General features: G+C 45.7%; 1 protein-coding gene across 6 annotated transcripts in view; it reads left to right on the top strand.

Annotated features, from left to right (window-relative positions):
- The first annotated feature begins 542 nt into the window (after window positions 1-542).
- The window catches only part of MIA2 (MIA SH3 domain ER export factor 2), a 702,601-nt gene continuing 684,960 nt past the window's right edge, over window positions 543-18,183 (top strand). For all 6 annotated transcript variants that reach the window (XM_086937351.1, XM_086937350.1, XM_086937349.1 and 3 more), the window contains exon 1: window positions 543-910. In XM_086937351.1, coding sequence (XP_086793477.1) covers window positions 781-910 — 130 coding nt within the window. In that variant the 5' untranslated portion in view covers window positions 543-780. The remainder of the gene's footprint in view (window positions 911-18,183) is intronic.

Raw genomic sequence — 18,183 nt, 5'->3', positions numbered from 1 at the left:
CCCACCCTAAACCTTATAACTTCTCTTGCTACCCAAAATCCCATACCCACCCTAAACACTCAAAACATTTCCTTGCCACCCAAAATCCCATACCCACCCTAAACTAAAAAAGATACCGTTGCCACCCAAAAAAACACACCCAACCTAAACCCTAAAAACACCCCTGCCAATATAATACTTACATGTTTCTTTGTAAAGGCAAAACACCCCTGCCATTGTAATACTTATATGTTTCTTGGTAAAGGCATGTGTGGTAAAGGCATGTGTGCGGTAAAGACTGCGTGGTAATGATTTCGTCGTAATGGCATGCGTGGCTCATATATATATATGAGATAGATATGAGATATACATAAAAATATATGTATATGATATATTAGAGCAATACATGCATATATATGTGAGTGTGAGTTGTGAGTTTATTTTTATCTATGAATTTCTGTGATAACAGGAAGCTGGAGAACCTAAAGCATGCCAGATAAATTCAAACAAGTCTGCCGTTCTGTGAACTGGGGCAAAGTCTGCAAGAACTGGCTAATCATTACATTTTGCGATGTGGTAAACTGACCCTGTGAGTTGTAGTCTCACAGTTCCCCAGGCAAGATAATTCACCCACGATTCTCACTCACATCGAGATGAAATCACGAACAGCGTTTGAAACCTGTATTTGCAGACATTGGAAAATGTGGTCGATTCCGTCGTAAGATCGGCGGCCTCCCGGGCGCGCTCAAGTGAACAAAAACAGGACGCGGTAGGGACCTTCGGAGCATTTTGGGAGCCCTCATGGCTACCGGAAAGTTCACCAGAAGTCTGGGCGTCCGACCTCTGGCGTTAGTTCTGCTATTTCTAACAGGTTTTCGAGGTGAAAAGATCCTGTCGGAGACAAAACGGTGCGGGGATCCCGGGTGCGAAAGTAAGTTTGTCATTTATTTTACAAGTACAGCACAGTGATGAGACTTGACTTGTTGTCAAAGTAAAGCGGAATGACTCAGCATATACCTGAAAGCCAAGACACTGCAAGTATTTTAATGCTTGATGGGCCAGGACATGTTTAACTTGTATAAATCATAGGAATAAATGCAATGTAGGCGCCCAAATGTTTTCCTTAGGGGCCCTCTGCTGCCGAACTCCAGCGTTCCTGAGCACCAAGGCTGCAATTCCGCCTCCTACCTCTTTCTTTCAGCGCCCTACGCTTCCTGTCTCTTTGTCTCACTTGTGAAGGGGTAACAGTTGTACATTTGGGGCTATATAAATAATAACATTTCCAATGGACTATGACATTCGATTTGAGCACATGCACTTAATTCATCATGTTATGTTGGTGCAGCCCTCAGAATGTGTGCAAACAGGATATAGGGCTGCAAGGGAACTAAAAATCCACAATTCCGGAGGAAAATCTAAATAATTAGTGTATAATTCACATGTGATATTTGATTACCTAAGCAATATTATTGTGAAGGAAATTCAACCAGTAAATTGTATTTCTGTAGTTAGGGATTCATCCATAATTACGGACTTCAATTTCCCTCCATACACTAGACTCTTATGGGCTGATTGACAAAGGTAACTTACACTTTTGAGTAATTTACAATATGGAGTAAATGTACTACTTTTCGGTATTCACAAACTGCAAGTGTTAAAACAATATTATAAGTTGCGTGTCTCCAGCAACTGGCTTTCTCTTGTGTGGGTGGGTGCAGTGGCTGGCGCCTTAAACAAAGGGTGGTGGATGGATGGAGGGAGCGCAGGGTGGGCGGGTGTTAATAATAATAAAAAAAATAACTTACTTTAACGTGCCGGCTACCTTCTGTGTTGCGCCTCCTGTGCTCTTGCTGGTCCCAGCAGCCCCTGGAATAGACTGTCATGCTATGAGAACGATTCAGAAAAGGGGGTGGTGATGGACAGAGTGTCTGAATTAAGCAGACCACTCTTACCCAGTCCAAAGATCAGGGCTTGATCCATCACCGTTTTTTAGCTCACTGCACCATCCCAGCTCAGAACCTGGCTACATGCAAATTAGTCTGTCCCTGGCCCAGTGCATCATGGGAACAGGGCAGACCAAACTACCAAGCCAATTCTTTTACTGGGAAGGAAACAAGCTTCCGCTATGAGAACAGCACAGGGATTGGCCTGAGCGGGCTGAAAAGACTCTCCGCTTAGGTCAGGGAGTATGTGGGGTTTCTCCAGCCCGGCTGCTCAATACAGCCGGGCTGGAGAAGCCTGAAATAGCCGGCCAAATACATATGCACACTTAGGGAGTGCACATAGCAATCCTCCTCCCATGCCCTGCCCTTCCTGCACAAATTGGCTCAGAGCCGGCAAATGAGAAATAAATGCTAGAACTTTGTTTTATTTTTTATTAGCCAGCTCCGAGCCAAGTAGAGGGGCGGCCACTGGGTGGGTGATGTCCCTCCCTAAATCCCTACCTTAAACTCCCTAGACCCCTTTACTCCTCCCTAATCCCATCCCCTTTTGGAGTAAGTCTGCCACTTTTGAAAGCCACTCCCCTGTGTCCCACCCACATTAACTACTAAAACGTATATTTATGTGTGGGGTCTCTGCAGTCGAGGAGTAAAACTCTGCACACATTAATGTATGTAATTATAGAGATGTAAACCCTGCACGTTGTTGGTGAATAACTTTTTGTAGTACGTTTTGTTGTACTACAAAATGCACTACAAAGTCAGGGCCAGATGTAGGTAGCCCTTTACCGATCGGAATCGGCCGAAAATACCGATTTTCGGCCGTTTCCGATCGGTAAAGGGCTAGGGAGATGTAGGTGCACATAATCGGTAATTTTACCGAATCGTTATTATTACCGAATCGGTAATAAGTACCGATTCGGTAATAATTACCGAATCGGTAATATTTACCGATTCGGTAATATTTACCGATTCGGTAAAATTACCGAAAATGCTATGTGTGTAGCCAATTTTCAATTGGCACATGGCTTACAGAATCGGTATTTTACCATGGAATACAAATCCATGGTAAAATACCGATTCCTGTGTACATGCACATCTGTGCATGTACACATGTGCCATGTGACAGACAGACGTGCCCTTAGGGCATGTCTGTGTGCCACATTGCACACATGCCCGTTTTGGGGGTGCTAGAGGGTGTCAAAGTGACACCCTTGTGAATTCATTAATTACCGATTGGGTAAATACCGAATCGGTAATGCCTAATCATTCCTATGGGCTTCAAAGCCCATAGGAATGAATGGGCATTACCGATTCGGTATTTACCGAATCGGTAATTAATGAATTGTTAAGGATTCGGTAACGAATCCAGATGTTGGGACCTACATCCCATTTACCGATTTTGAAATACCGAATCGGTAAAATTTGGTATTTCAAAATCGGTAAATGGGATTTACCTACATCGGGCCCTCAGTTTGTGAATGACGCCCTGAGTCTTGAGAGGAAATAGTTTTTATTCATGTTTTGCATTCACTCTACCACTAGGCTTGCCCTGTTGATTACCACAAGGAAAAACATTGGAAATCACAGGCATGTTTACAGCAATAATAATATCAGGGTTAAAAATTCAGAGAATATTTTGAGCAAATTGTGTTTGCATCTTAGGTCCTGATTACGAGTTTGGCGGTCCATCGGATCGCCAAACCCGTGGTGGAGGTGCGGTGGCAGTCCGTATTATGAGTATGGTGCTCGGAGCACTTTGGGACTCGTGCAACTTCCAGGGATACGCGATTCCTGGCAGTGGTGGGAGTGTCTGGGTAAGCAATATGCATGGCGGTGCTGTTGCAGTACCGCCATGCATATTACAAGTTTCCTCACTGCCAGCATTTTCATGGAGGTGAGCCTGCCATGAAAAGGCTGGCGGTGAAGAAACAAAGGGAGGCCCTACAGGCCCCCCAGTTGCCCCTGTGCATGGGGTTGCATGTGCCCCCCTGTGTGAATGCACCCCTGTTCCTGCAAGGCATGGACTCCTCAGTCCTTGCCATGCAGGAACGCCCATTGGCAGTCCTGCGCCGGTGCAGTTATAAGGCTCACTATGAGACAAGGAAATTACTCGTAATCTGGTGGGCGGGCTGTGGTTGGGTTTGGAGGTGTGGCGTCGGCCCGCTCCCACACCACTAAACTCGTAATCAAGCCCTTAGTATTTTTGCACCAACTGTTTACATCAGTCTATTAATGAGACAAACCAGGTTAGAATATTTGTTGGAATATGTCTGCAAATATTTCCTAACAGCCCAATATTAGCAGGTTTCAGTTCACCTGTATCTTTTTCCTAACCCTATACTACCATGTTATTTGCCTGCGGAAAATCCTCTGATTTACACTTTCATAGATTTTGGTTCATGGCATGTGGGGTTGTAGTGAATTCCAAAATAGGGGCAACTTTACGATGTACGGTTTGTAAGGCTGATGTCAGATCTTATGTGATCAACAGAAAAAGAGTTTGCATAAGTGCTACTGAGAGAACGTCTTGGGCTTCGCCTACGTGCAAGTCAATATTTTTGAGTACAGCAATTCAATGGATAGAAATTGTCTACTTTCACTGAAAAATAATACTTGCACTTTCTGTCTTGTACGAAATTTTACACCAAATACAGTATAACTGAGTTGGGTATGGTGGTAAGCTACTGATCAAAGCTAGAGGCCTGAAATGTGTACTATGAAAATTTACATCAGAGGCGGTAACCTGACATTTTTATTGTTAGATGAAAAAAGTACAAATGATGGACAGAATGCAGAACAATGTCATACATTCACCCCAATGCAGAAGTCTGGGCCTGAGATCCATTGTTTTTTCTGCTCACCATGCATTCCAGTTTGAACCCAGCCATATGCGAATCAGTCTTGACCCTGTGCCCAATGGTAACAACCCAGCCCAAACTGCCAGGCCAGGTCCTCCCTGGACTGGAAACAAGCATCCTTGGAATGGTTTCAGGGTTTTACCTCTCATCAACCAGGTTAGCTTGACTCCAGTGGCATGGAGAGCATGGGACCTATGTCTGTGTCAGTTTCCAGCGATGAACACCTCAGGACCAGAATGCAGCTCCATAGGGTCCACCTCCCAACACCTCCAACTCTATGAGATTTAAATTTACATAGAGTAGTGAAGTGGTTAGGCGAGGGAAAAAAGGGAAGAGGGGAAGGGGACAGCAGGGAACAAGAAGCTGTGAAGAAAGAAAACAAGACATAAATAACCGATATTACATCATACTTTCTACTCTCATTACTTCTCGCTAAACATCCAGTAAAGAAGCGTATACCTTGGTTTATACGAACGCCTTCAACAATAGTTCTCTTCCTGCTGATAGACACCATCAAATGTATCCTTAGCGTGTTTATATCTACAATAGATCACAAGCACAGGTTACTACAGTATTCAAATGCGTGCCCTCATGTAGATATATGTATATCATTCCTTCCCAACATTCAATACATACCACACACATCTAAGGGACTTCCATAAACGTAGAATCCATAGGGTAAGAATAACAAAGTCTTGTACAATAACTTCGAATACAACCAAACTGAAATGAAAGGCGTCTTCACGTTCCACTGAACGCTAATCCAAACAATATTGACTTGAAGCCAGGAGATTACAAAAGAAAGTAAGGGTACGTCCTCTTAACCGGAAGTACAGAAATAGCGTTCCTCACGCTATACTGAGAAAGTACTAAATCCGAAACAGAACTAGATCCTTTCAACGATGACCTTATTGTCATCATAGGGTAATCCGAGCACAAGTTATCAAAGTAAAGACACCAGTCTTCACTGACCTCGTGTGTGTGAAGCCCCACACACCCGCTGGCGAGGTTGCTGGCAAGGTCTCAGTTTAGGCAAGAATGAATGCAGGATCCAAGGAACACTCTGCTTCCCCACAACCGACTTCCACCTAGAAGCAGCAGAGTCCGATGCCGGAATCCAACCCGGAAGAATTACGTACGCCGATTGCGTGCGTTTCCCGTCATTTCTATCCATGCGCCCAGCCGGGCATCATGGGAAATGTAGTTTCCTTCGGCCGAAGGAAACCAGGTAGACGCCTACGAGCGCTGTGCCTGACAGTCTGGCAATACTCGTCCCACTCGGGGTGGCAAATGCAAAAAGAATAGTTGATGGACAAAATGCAAAACAATGTCATACATTCCCCTCAGTACTGAGATCTGGGCCTAAATCCATTGTTGTTTTGCTCACCATGCCATTCCAGCTTGAACCCAGCCATATGCAAACAGTCTTGCCCCTGTGCCCAATGGGAACAGTCCAGCCCGATTTGCCAGGCCAGGTCCTCCCTGGAAAGGAAACAAGCACCCTAGGACTGTTTTCGGGTTTCACCCCTCATCAGCCAGGATAGCTTGACTCCAATGGCATGGTGAACACGGGACCGACGTCTGGGCATACCCATCCCCCTCAGGGTGATAAATGCAAAAAGAACAATTGATGGACAGAATGCAGAACAATGTCATACATTCACCCCAGTACAGAGATGTGGCTCTAAATCCATCATTTATTTGCTCACCATGACATTCCAGTTTGAACCCAGCCCTATGCACATCAGTCTTGACCCTGTGCCCAATGGGAACAGTCCAGCCCGAACTACCAGACCATGTCCTCCCTGGACTGGAAACGAGAAGCCTAGGATCAGTTTTGGGGTTTCACCCCATATCATGCAGGATAGCTTGACTCTAGTGGCATGGAGCGCACAGGACCCACGTTTGGGCATACTCGTCCCATTCGGGGTGACAAATGCAAAAAGAACAATTGATGGACAGAATGCAGAATAATGTCATACATTCGCCCCAGTACAGAGATCCGGGTCTAAATCCGTCGTTTTTTTGCTCACCATGCCATTACAGTTTGAACCTAGCCATATGCAAATAAGTCTTGACCCTGTGCCCAATGGGAACAGTACAGACCAAACTGCCAGGCCAGGTCCTCCCTGGACTGGAAACAAGCATCCTAGAACCGGTTTCGGGGTTTCACCCCTCATCAGCCAGGATATCTTGACAATGGCCAGGTCTGAACTGGGGTGGCATGGTGAGCAAAAGAATGATGGATTTAACCCAGATCTCTTGACTGGGGGTGTGAATGTTTTGATTTGTCCATCCAACAATTGAGTGTCTTTTGCCTTTTGGCCCAAGTGTGCTCTCCGTGCCACTGGATTCAATTTATCCTGGTTGATGAGAGGTGAAACCCCAAAAACGGTCCTAGGATGCTTGTTTCCGTCCAGGGAGAACCTGGCTTGGCAGTTCGGGCTGAACTGTACACATGAGGCACAGGGTCGAGACTGATTTGCATATGGCCAGGTCTAAACTGAGGTGGCATGGTGAGCAAAGGAATGGTGGATTTAACCCAGATCTCTTGACTGGGGGTGAATGTTTTGATTTGTTCTGCATTCGATCCATCAATTGTGTGTCTTTAGCTTTTTTGCCCTAAGTGCGCAGTGTATGCCCAGACATGGGTCCCGGGCTCACTGTGCCACTGGATTCAAGCTATCCTGGCTGATGAGGGGTGAAACTCCGAAACTGGTCCAAGGCTGCTTGTTTCCGGTCCAGGGAGGACCTGGCTTGGCAGTTGGGGCTGGACTGTTCCCATGAGGCACAGGGTCAAGGTTGATTTGCATGTGGCCATGTCTAAACTGGGGTGGCATGGTGAGCAAAAGAATGATGGATTTAACCCAGATCTCTTGACTGGGGGGTGAATGTTTTGATTTGTCCATCCAACAATTGAGTGTCTTTTGCCTTTTCGCCCTAAGTGTGCCGGGTATGCCCAGACATGGGGTCTGGGCTCACTGTGCCACTGGATTCAATTTATCCTGGTTGATGAGAGGTGAAACCACAAAACCGGTCCTCGAATGCTTGTTTCCATCCAGGGAGAACCTGGCTTGGCAGTCCGGGCTGAACTGTTCCCATGAGGCACAGGGTCGAGACTGATTTGCATATGGCCAGGTCTAAACTGAGGTGGCATGGTGAGCAAAGGAATGATGGATTTAACCCAGATCTCTTGACTGGGGGTGAATGTTTTGATTTGTTCTGCATTCCGTCCATCAATTGTGTGTCTTTTGCTTTTTTGCCCTAAGTGCAGAGTGTATGCCCAGACGTGGGTCCCGGGCTCACTGTGCCACTGGATTCAAGCTATCCTGGCTAATGAGGGGTGAAACTCCGAAACTAGTCCAAGGCTGCTTGTTTCCGGTCCAGGGAGGACCTGGCTTGGCAGTTGGGGCTGGACTGTTCTCACGAGGCACAGGGTCAAGGCTGATTTGCATGTGGCCATGTCTAAACTGGGGTGGCATGGTGAGCAAAAGAATGATGAATTTAACCCATATCTCTTGACTGGGGGTGAATGTTTTGCCATTGTTCAACATTCTGTCCATCATCTTGTGTGTTTTCCCATGAGGAGCATGGTCAGTGCTGATCTGCATAAGGCACAATTTTGTATACAGTGGCACAGTAGGTGAAAAACAATGGATGGGAATGCTGCTCGAGCGATTGTCAATGGTTAGTCCATTTGGAAGCCTTCCTCAAATCATCTTTTGGGTGACTGTATAACAATCTAGGTGCCAAGGGTGTACCCATATGTGTGTCCCTTGCTCAATGTGCCACAGGATCCAAGCTATAACTCAGTGACAAAGACCAACAAGCCAAAACTGATCTGAGGAATGTATGATGATACAATGCACACATTTGCAATGCATTCCTTTACAACGCAGTTTTTACATCGCAACATCCTTTAAAACGCATGTTTTTACATCGCATGCCATCACAATGCATTTTTAGAAACTACATTTACAACGCATACCATTACAACGCATATTACTTCTAGGGCAATAGTAGGGTAATTGTTGGATAGTGTAGGCGTAAAATTACAATTTCAGCTCGAGTGAGTGCAGCAGTAGGGTAAGTGTTGGATAGTGTAGGGGTAAAAATTACTATTCCCACTCCCAGTAAGTGCAACACTAGGGTAAGTGTTGGATAGTGTTTGGGTAAAAATGAATATTCCCACTCCAGTGAGTGCAACAGTAGGGTAAGTGTTAGATAGGGTAGGGATAAAAATTACTGTTCCTCATTACTTACCTTATATTGCGTTCTAATGACATGTGTTGAAGTGACATGCGTTGTAATGACATGCGTTGTAGAGACATGCGATGTAATGGCTGCGTTGTAATGGCATGCGATGTAAAGATGTTGCGTTGTAATGACTGTGTTGTAAAGGTAGTGCAACGTAATGACTGCGTTGTAAAGGTTGTTTACCGATCTGATATTGCTTGTGTTCCCTTCTGAAGGCGGCCTCACTTGGAAGTTTGTGATGGACTGTTCCAAGGAGGAGCCGGTTCAGGGCTCAATTCATAAGGTGGTCCTTTGTCCAGAGTGGCACATTGGGTGAAAAACAACAGGTTGGAACGATTGCTAGTGGTTAGACTGTTTGGAAGCATTCCTCCCATCAGCTTTTGGGTGATTGTTAGAGTAGCCTAGAAGCCAGACCACCAGATCCAAGAGTAGAAATCAGACCAGCTTCATTGAGGCTATAATTCAGTATAGCTCCAATAATTATAAAAAAGGGAAAGCAAGTATTCATAATTTAAATAAGATTAAGTCTATATTGTATTTCAAAGAAACGTAAAACTGTATAAAGGTAATGAATATTATTCGCATCAATAGCTAGGCTGCCTGGTGGTAGTACGTGAATGTGAGATGGATCTTAGAAGGTTGGAATGCATGCAGATGATGAAGTTGTGGACCTTTCCCTGTGGCTGAAAGCAGTAAAGGTGAGTTCTGACTAGGCTTAGGAGAGATTTAGGAATAATCGGGTGTGGTGGTGAATAGTGCATTGATCATGAATTTTCTTTACTGGATGTAACGGGGAGGACCAGGATCTGCCAGGCTTACCTGTTTCACCTCTTTCTAACCAGCACACAGGGACCTGGAGAAACACGGATGTCCTCGGAGACAAGGAGCCCGAAGAGAGTGGTGAGCCCTGTTTCTTTAATTGGGCGGAGTTGGACCAGGACTACGTCAACTGGCACACCCCCACATCCCAGGTAAAGGCAGCCCCAGAAAGCACACAGGTGTGTGTTACACCCGGAGGCGACGGAGGTGAGAGCGACGGAGAAGAGGAAGGGTGCGGAGCAGAGTGGAGATCGGAGAAGAAGTCGGAGGAGAGGCGGGAGCAGAGGAGAGGAGACGAAAGCGGAGCGGAGTGGAGTCAGGAGGCGGAGTGGAGAGCAGAGGAGGAGAGAGACCATCGGAGGAAGAAGGCAGAGTGGAGACCAGAGGAGGAGAGAGACCATCGGAGGAAGGAGGCGGAGAGGAGACCAGAGGAGGAGAGAGACCATCGGAGGAAGGAGGCGACGGCCGGAGAAGGGGACGGAGAGAAGCCAGGCGGAATCGGGAGAAAACGAGGAGACGAACCCAACAAGCCAGGAGGCCAACCGGAAGGTGCTTCGCCCAGCCACGATCAAGGTTTTCAGGTTGGGCGGGATTCAAGTGGGCTAAACCCCAGTAAAGGCACCATACGCCTCCCGTGCACTACCCCTCCTTCACTACCCCGGCACTGCGGACCCTAGTTGATTTTTCGTGCACGTGTGTTCCCTCACTCCCTTCCCTGTGCCTTTTGGCAGCACACCAGACTAAAACGGTGCTATCTTTTCTTTCTTTCGGATCGGCGAGACTTCACGACATCGTGGAGGAAGAGGCCCGGACCACAAGTCCCAGAAGACACCGGGACGACCGTAGGACCGCTGTAGAGAAGCGCCAGCACAGACAGACGGAGGAGTCCGAAAGCCCCCTGCCCTACTACAGAAAAACAATACACAGGAAAAGGACATTTAAATTAATAAAGCCTGCGTTACCTAGAGTTCCTGTGTCCGTAAGTCTATTTGAGGGGAATTTAGCATCGCATACACCAACCCCAGTGTGCAGGGGCGTACCTGAAACGCTACACTGGACTAGAAGGGTCAGATCTTCAAGATGTTGAGTAGAATGAGTCACACTTAACGGTACACTGGTGATAAATGAGTAAGGCTGTATGTCACAATATCGAGGACAGAAATATGAACCAACAGACTTATAGGGCCTGATTTAAAATTTGGCGGATGGGTTACATCATCACAAATGTGACGCATATTCTGCCTACCTTTTTGCAAGTACATTAAAACTTACTCTGACTGCCAAACTTTAAATTAGGCTGATATTTATTTTATTTTATTTTTAACATTTGTATAGCGCACTGCAACCCTACAGGCATCCTGGCGCTGAGACAAAGAAGAAAGAAAGACTGGGCAGAAGAAAGAAAATGTAGGCAGCTAATGCGAGAAACATGTAACTGGATCAGGGCTCAAGCTTTGGGAAAGAGCCATGTTTTAATTCTCTTGCGAAAAGCATTACATTCTGTATGCCCATGATTTCCAGGGGAATACGGTTCCAGAGGCGGGCAGCCGCCACGCCAAAGGCTCTTCCGCCTAGGGTTACTCTCTTTATCCTGGGAATCCTGGCAAGGCTGGCAGTGGATGAGCGAAGGTTGCGTGCAGGTTCATGCGTTTTGAACTTATCTTGAAGCAATCTTGGTCCCTATCCATGAAGTGCTTTGAACACTATACATAAAGATTTAAACAAAATCCTTTGAGTAACTGGGAGCCTGTGCAGATATCCCGGAGACTCTAAGAGCAAGGTATTACAATAATCCAGGCGACTCAGTATAATACTCCAGACTACCATTGTTCTAACCTGGACTTTTAGCAATGGTAGTACTTTACGGAGTCCTCGGATGAGAGTGTAACAAATCCCACCTGTTTGTTATCATGGGACTCCAGATTCAACTTTTCATTAAAGCTGACCCCCCCCGATTACGTACTGTGCTCACTGGCGTCAGAGGGCCATCCGTGGTTATTGGCCAAAAATCAGTTGGCAGGCCTCGTGGGATCCTTCCCACTTTACAGTGTAAAATTTCAGTTTTTTCGCAATTGAACTGAAGCGAGTTGTTCTTCAGCCATTTCACCATTTCAAGCATACATGCATGAAACCTTTCTAGGGGATCAGCCTGACCACCGTCCAGGGACACCATGAGCTGAGTGTCATCAGCGTAGTTAACCACGCTGATGTTGTGCATTTTTATCATCTCCAGCAGTGGTCGCATATATGTGTTAAACAAGATAGGGCTTATTGATGACCCCTGGGGTACCCCTTGTTCATTTTTTACAAACTCCGATTGATACGGAGGGAGCACTATGGCTTGCCATCTATCTGAAAGGTAAGAGCGCATCCACTTCAATACCTCCCGTCACCCCTAGGCTTTCCATCCTCAAGAGAAGAATACCATGGTTGACCGTATCGAATGCGGCATTCGAAGATTGTCTAAGACGGTCACCAGGGCTGTCTCCGTTCCGTGACCAGGTCTGAAACCAAACTGCTCCTCTTCCAGTTTGTTGTTTGTCTCTAGAAAGAGGGACAACTCCCTACCAACTAGACATTCCAGAATCTTAACCGGATAAGGTAAGAGGGAAATAGGCCTGTAGTTCTTGTGGCAGCTTGGTTCTAGTGTAGGTTTTTCATTAGCGGCATGATTATGGCCTGCTTCCAGCTGAGTGGCACCTCTCTGCTGGTAAGGGATTGGCAGCACAGCTGATATAAGATAGGAAAGATCTCTAATTTGAGTTCCTTCACTATCTTGTGGGGGATAGGATCCAAAGGTGACCCGGAGGAAATTCGCAGGGCTACTCGGGCAAACTCCTCTTCCGATGGTATCATGAAACCATCTGGATGAAGGCCAACTGTCTCCAGCTCAACGCGAAGAAGACCGAGATCATGATTGCCGGTAGAAGGGCGGATCTCTGGGGGGACAGGTGGTGGCCTTCGGAGCTTGGGTCGGCCCCTCTTCCGGTGACGGAATTAAAAAACCTGGGAGTGTGGATGGATCCCACTCTCAGTTTTGTGGGGCACACGAAGAAAACGGCTGCCTGTTGTTTTGGAATCCTCCGGGCTCTGCGACCAGTCCTGAAGTTCCTCGACCCCCGCACCCGGCAGTTGGTAATACAGGCGACTGTTATATCGCGCCTGGATTATGCCAGCTCTCTCCTGGTGGGGGCTAACCTGGCTAAAGTCACCCGCCTCCAACGCGTGCAGAACGCTGCCGCTAGAGCAATTGTTGGTCTTCCTAGATCCTGCCCCGTTTCCAGTACTTTGAAAGCATTGCACTGGCTGCCAGTCAGGGCCAGAATTCAATTCAAGGTACTGTGCCTGGCCTTTAAGATTCTAAAGGGTACGGCCCCTCAAATTCTTACGGACCTCCTGTCCTGGTACGTCCCCACTCGGCCTCTGAGATCTTTGGGCCAAGCTCTTACTATCACCCCTCGATATAAGTTGTGCCGTGTTGGTGGTCGTTCCTTCCGGGTCAAAGCAGCCGAACTGTGGAACTCTCTCCCGGTGGAGATTCGGCTGTTGGAGGATCTTTTCTCCTTCCGTAAGGCTATTAAAACCTTCTTATTTTAACCTGGTTCCTTTTCTTTAGCTGTTGTGTTTCCTGTGGCTGTTGCGTGTTACCTTGCCATGCGCCAGGACGCCCCTTAGCTGGGGCAGCTGTACGCAGTACAAATTCACGTAACATAACATCCATAACAACCTTAGGTGCAGCCAAGTTAGAGTCACTATCCCAATTAAGGTTGTTCTCATAAGTCTACCCCTTTTCCTGCTCTTGGGGACCAGACGGAGGCACATCTTTCAAGCCATCCACGATCTTCTTAATTTTTTCTTTGAAGAAGAGAGCCAACCCATCACATAGCTCCTGAGTGGGTTTAATTTCACTGTTAACACAGTGAGGGTGGGTCATGTCTCTAACTATCCTAAACGTCCCTAGATTTATTGGATGATTTGAGTATGGTGGAGGCAAAGTATTCTGCTTTAGCAGTGGCTATTTCTTTTTTATATTTTATTAAAGTGATCCTCCAGTTTGCTTTGTACTTTTCCGCGTAGTTCTTTCTCCACTGTCTTTCTGCCACTTTACAAGTCAACTTAAGACTCCTTAGATTCTCTGTATACCATGGGGCTGAGGGACTACCTCTTTTCCTGATATCTTTCACCGGAGCAAGCTGGTCAATCTTCCTGATGAGGAACTCACAGAGAGCTGTATAATTCTCTGTTACCTGTTTCTCCGGGTTAAATAGGGTCCCTGTCTGAAATATAGGGCCCGTATTTGCCTTTATTAGTAATCCTTTCCAGTCCCTGCTACGAAAGGTCCTTTCTTGCTTATTCAAAGGCCTTGTTTTACTTAAGATTGACATACCAAAATTGGCTAGATGGTGGTCCGGCCATCCCACCGGCAGAGTTTCCCCCATTGTAATGAACCCTTCCTCCGCAAATATCATATCTAAGATATGACGTTCGATATGCGTTGGGTCTGTCACCCATTGTGTCAGGCTCAGGTTTGCACAGGACTGAATAAGGTTATGAAATGCCGTATCCATTTTGCCATTGGCCCACAGATAGATGTCTCCCAAGACCAGGAGCCTGGTGTACGTAAGGACCATGTTATTAATTACATCAATCAGTTCTTGCTGGTGTTGTACATTAATTGCCCCGGTGGCCTATAGCAGATCATACCCGTAAAAGAGTGTCCTGTCAGATCTTTAACAGAGAAGCCCAGTATTTCTGGGCAGGTGATTTCGTCAATATCTAACGGAGAGATCTTCAATATTTCTTTAAAAATGATTCCAGTTCCACCTCCCCGACCCCTGGATCTTGGCTTGTGAAAGGCCTTGTATCCCACTGGAAAGGCCGATTCCAGTTCTAGCCCTGCCGTGGTCCATGTCTCTGTCATAAATAAGACATCTAGGTTATGTGTCTCTATCATTAACTGTATCTCTGTGGAGTGCTTAGGAAGCGATCTTACATTAAGCTGACCACAGTTCATGCTGTCCTTTCTCAGTAAGCTAGGCATTATCCCTGTTACGTTAGCTAACGTTAGTTTGCTTTGTGCCCCATCATTTTGCCTGTCACTTCTTCCAGTTGAAGTAGGCAACAATTTGCTGGGAAAAGACGTAATCTGTGGAAGAGCTGACTGGCAATTTATGCAGGCGGGTACTTGACCTTGAAGGCGGATATTAGGTGAAAGTCTGGGGCACTTCGCCTTCCCCCTCAGAGGGTCAAGATTCATTAGGGTGTCTCTGGTATAATGTATCTTCCCTAGGGCAAAAGATTCAGGGGGACTGGCCCTGAGCCCGGTCCATTGCCTTTGGCGCGCCCGCTGCGCGCGTCCGCTGCACGACGGCGCCATATCTGCCCTAAATAGAATGAGGCTGGAATCCTATCAGAGGAAAGGCCAGCCCCTAGAGCGCCCCCTCACTACTGCTGGAAGGGAGTATTCCTGCCAAGAAATCCTCCGCTCTTCTACTCCACTCAAACAGCTACAGGGAAGCTGCGGTGGCCCGGGAGAGAGGACCGGAGTGCAAATACAGGTAAAAACAGTAGCAGCATGTAATTTTTAAGAACAATGAGCACAATCTTAAAATCAATGAAAACGGGGGCTGAAAGATAGCAGCAGTAGTGGAATTACTTCCAGAATAGCAGCGTTTAAAGATTAAAAAGCTCAGAAGTACCAGAAATTAGATTTAAATGGTCGCAGAGCCCGCAACTCTAACCTTTTTGTCAGCTGCGTGACGGCGCCATATCTGCCCTAAATAGAGTGGCTCCACTATATCGACTATTACTAAGATATCAAGGTAAGGATATATAGATAAGCACAGGGTTATTCCACATCTGTTTACCTTGACAATGTGGTGCAAATTGCTACTGTGGAGTCAACACGTATGCAGCTCGTTCATAAAGCCTTGATAATAAAGATTTGATAATGCGACTCTCCACCTGGAGGAAAGGCAAATATAATTGACAAAGTAGACCTCTTGTTTGGAGGTAAAAGGGTAGGTGTTATGACATCGAAGGAATGTTTGATGGTCGGGTAATCCTTTTGGGCTGGAAGGAGAGAAGAATGTAGTATCCAAGTAAATGCATTCTAGATAGACATTTATAATGCCACATGAACTGCTGCTACTTATGTCCATGTAAGAAGCCATTGCGAGGATGCCTAGGAGATCCCCTGAATAAAACCACGATGAGTTAAATGTCACAGGTAACATTGAAGGTCAAAAGGGAGTACTTCTTGGCACCAGCTTTAAGATCCTCTTTATAAGAGCTGTGGCAAACAAAAGTGTAAGATCAAGGGAGAAAGTTACTTTTTTCATTGTCTTTCAGTGATACACCCCAAAAGAAATACCACCAAATATGGTGTTTGTCTGAAAATAAAACTCATGTTAAATATTGCTCAATGCTCAGACTTTCTGGATAGGTGTACTTGGATTGTACAGCGAGTAAGAGAGGCACAAGGCACTCTACACATTGAGGGGAGAAGACCAAGATAGAAAGAAAATAGTTGAACAAGCCGAAACGAGATGGAGAGTTGCTGTCCCGAGGAAAACACTGAGGAGGAGAGCTGGTGGTGGACTTTGCAGAGAATGTGGCCCCTGGTGTCCTTTAAGCAGGTTTTGACCTTTTGGTATGTAGGCACTGAATGATGATTGCAGCCCAAAGGAAAGGATTTGACTAGGGAACTAACCAACGTTAGTAGGCTTTGGCCAATTGACACCTCAACCCGTTGCCTTTTTATTTACAGAAGATTTAGCATCCTTACATAACAATTTAAGAACATTATTTAATGTTTATTTTGCATCACAAAGATAATTTTACTGCTAATGTCTCAGGGCATCAGTATTTACATAGGTGCTTCAGTTGGCATGTGCTCCAAGTTTAGTCTTCCAGCTGATGGATTTGTACCTGGAGCATTGATACCAGCTAATAATTTTCAGATATCCTTTTTCTTTACAGTGGTGGTCTGCTGGCTCATGCCAACTTAATTTGAAACCGTTTCAATGAAATTCCCTTCAATAAACGGTTCTCTGGTTTGGGCTTGAAAAAGTGCACAGGAAACACCAAGCCTCATGTGCACTTTGCAATGTATTTCTCTCCTGAGAAGTTACTGATTTCTACAAGTGAATCTGTCCATAGAACAACTGTTTTATAAAATATGTTTTTTTTTTCAGTTACCATCACAAAAAGAGCACACTGATAAAGTTGTGCAACATTTACCTTAGGTTTGTCTCTCCCCTGGATTGTAGCTTTTTTACCTTCTTTTTGATTGGATGACTTGTATTGTGCCCTGCTTACATTTTGTGAACTGTTTTTTGCTTTTACTTTTTCATGCAGAACTCCATGTGAATATGTGTTGTCTTGCTTTCTCTTCGGTGCTGCTGCCCCACAGAAACCCGCCCCCACCCCACTCTCTATATTGATTCTTCCTCCCAACCCAGCTGGACCATTGCTACCCCATCACTCTTGGATTTCTGTTGTTTTAACATTTTTACCTCCACTCTCCCAAATAAGCTTGTCTATTGTTTCCCCTACTTATCTCATCTTACAACTAGTCCTGCCCACCTGTGCCACTATTTCACGTCCTCTCCACGACTCTTTCCTTTTAAATAAAATAAAATATTATTTGGAGGACCATCAAGCTTCAATTTGTTGCCAGTTCGCTCTTTTCTCATCTGAAAAAAAATGCCCTGTGGCACACTTTTCATACCTTTTAATTTTGTCGCTCTAACATGGGTGTCCACCATCTTGCAATAATAAACTGAACAAAAAATACAATTGCTGCCCTGGCATGACACTATGACATTGTGGCCACAGTACCATCATGACGCAACACATGCTTTCCTGGAAACACATGTATTTGTAGATCTCATTGTTTTATTTTCATTTTGCCAATGCTGTTTTGCGTCAACAAACTTGCATTTTAGAGCTTATTTACAAGCCCCTGGCGCTGCGTCACTTTTTTGTGACGCAACGGCGGTGCTACCTACTGCCCCATATTTAGAAGGACACTTAAAGCCACCCTGCATGGCTTTTCGTATCCATGTAAATATGACCACTTTACAACCAACACTTTGCGTGAAAAGGGCGTGCAATGGGTGTTGCTGTCAGTGTTCCCACTCAACACCCATTCTTTCGCTGCATTTCCAGATTTACGAGAGATTGTAAACCTGGAAATTAGTCAGAATGCTATGCCTCCCGAGGGGAGGCATAGCGAGTCGCACTGAGGAGAAATGTATTCATTTCTCATCGTTTATTTCCTCTTTCTATGCGTGCTGCATTCTGCAGCACACATAAACGAGGAA

The sequence above is a fragment of the Lissotriton vulgaris genome, chromosome 9 (assembly GCF_964263255.1).
Source record: "Lissotriton vulgaris chromosome 9, aLisVul1.2, whole genome shotgun sequence".
NCBI lineage: Eukaryota > Metazoa > Chordata > Amphibia > Caudata > Salamandridae > Lissotriton > Lissotriton vulgaris.
Note: the sequence above shows the minus strand (reverse complement) of the source record. Positions and strands in the feature narration are given on the sequence as shown.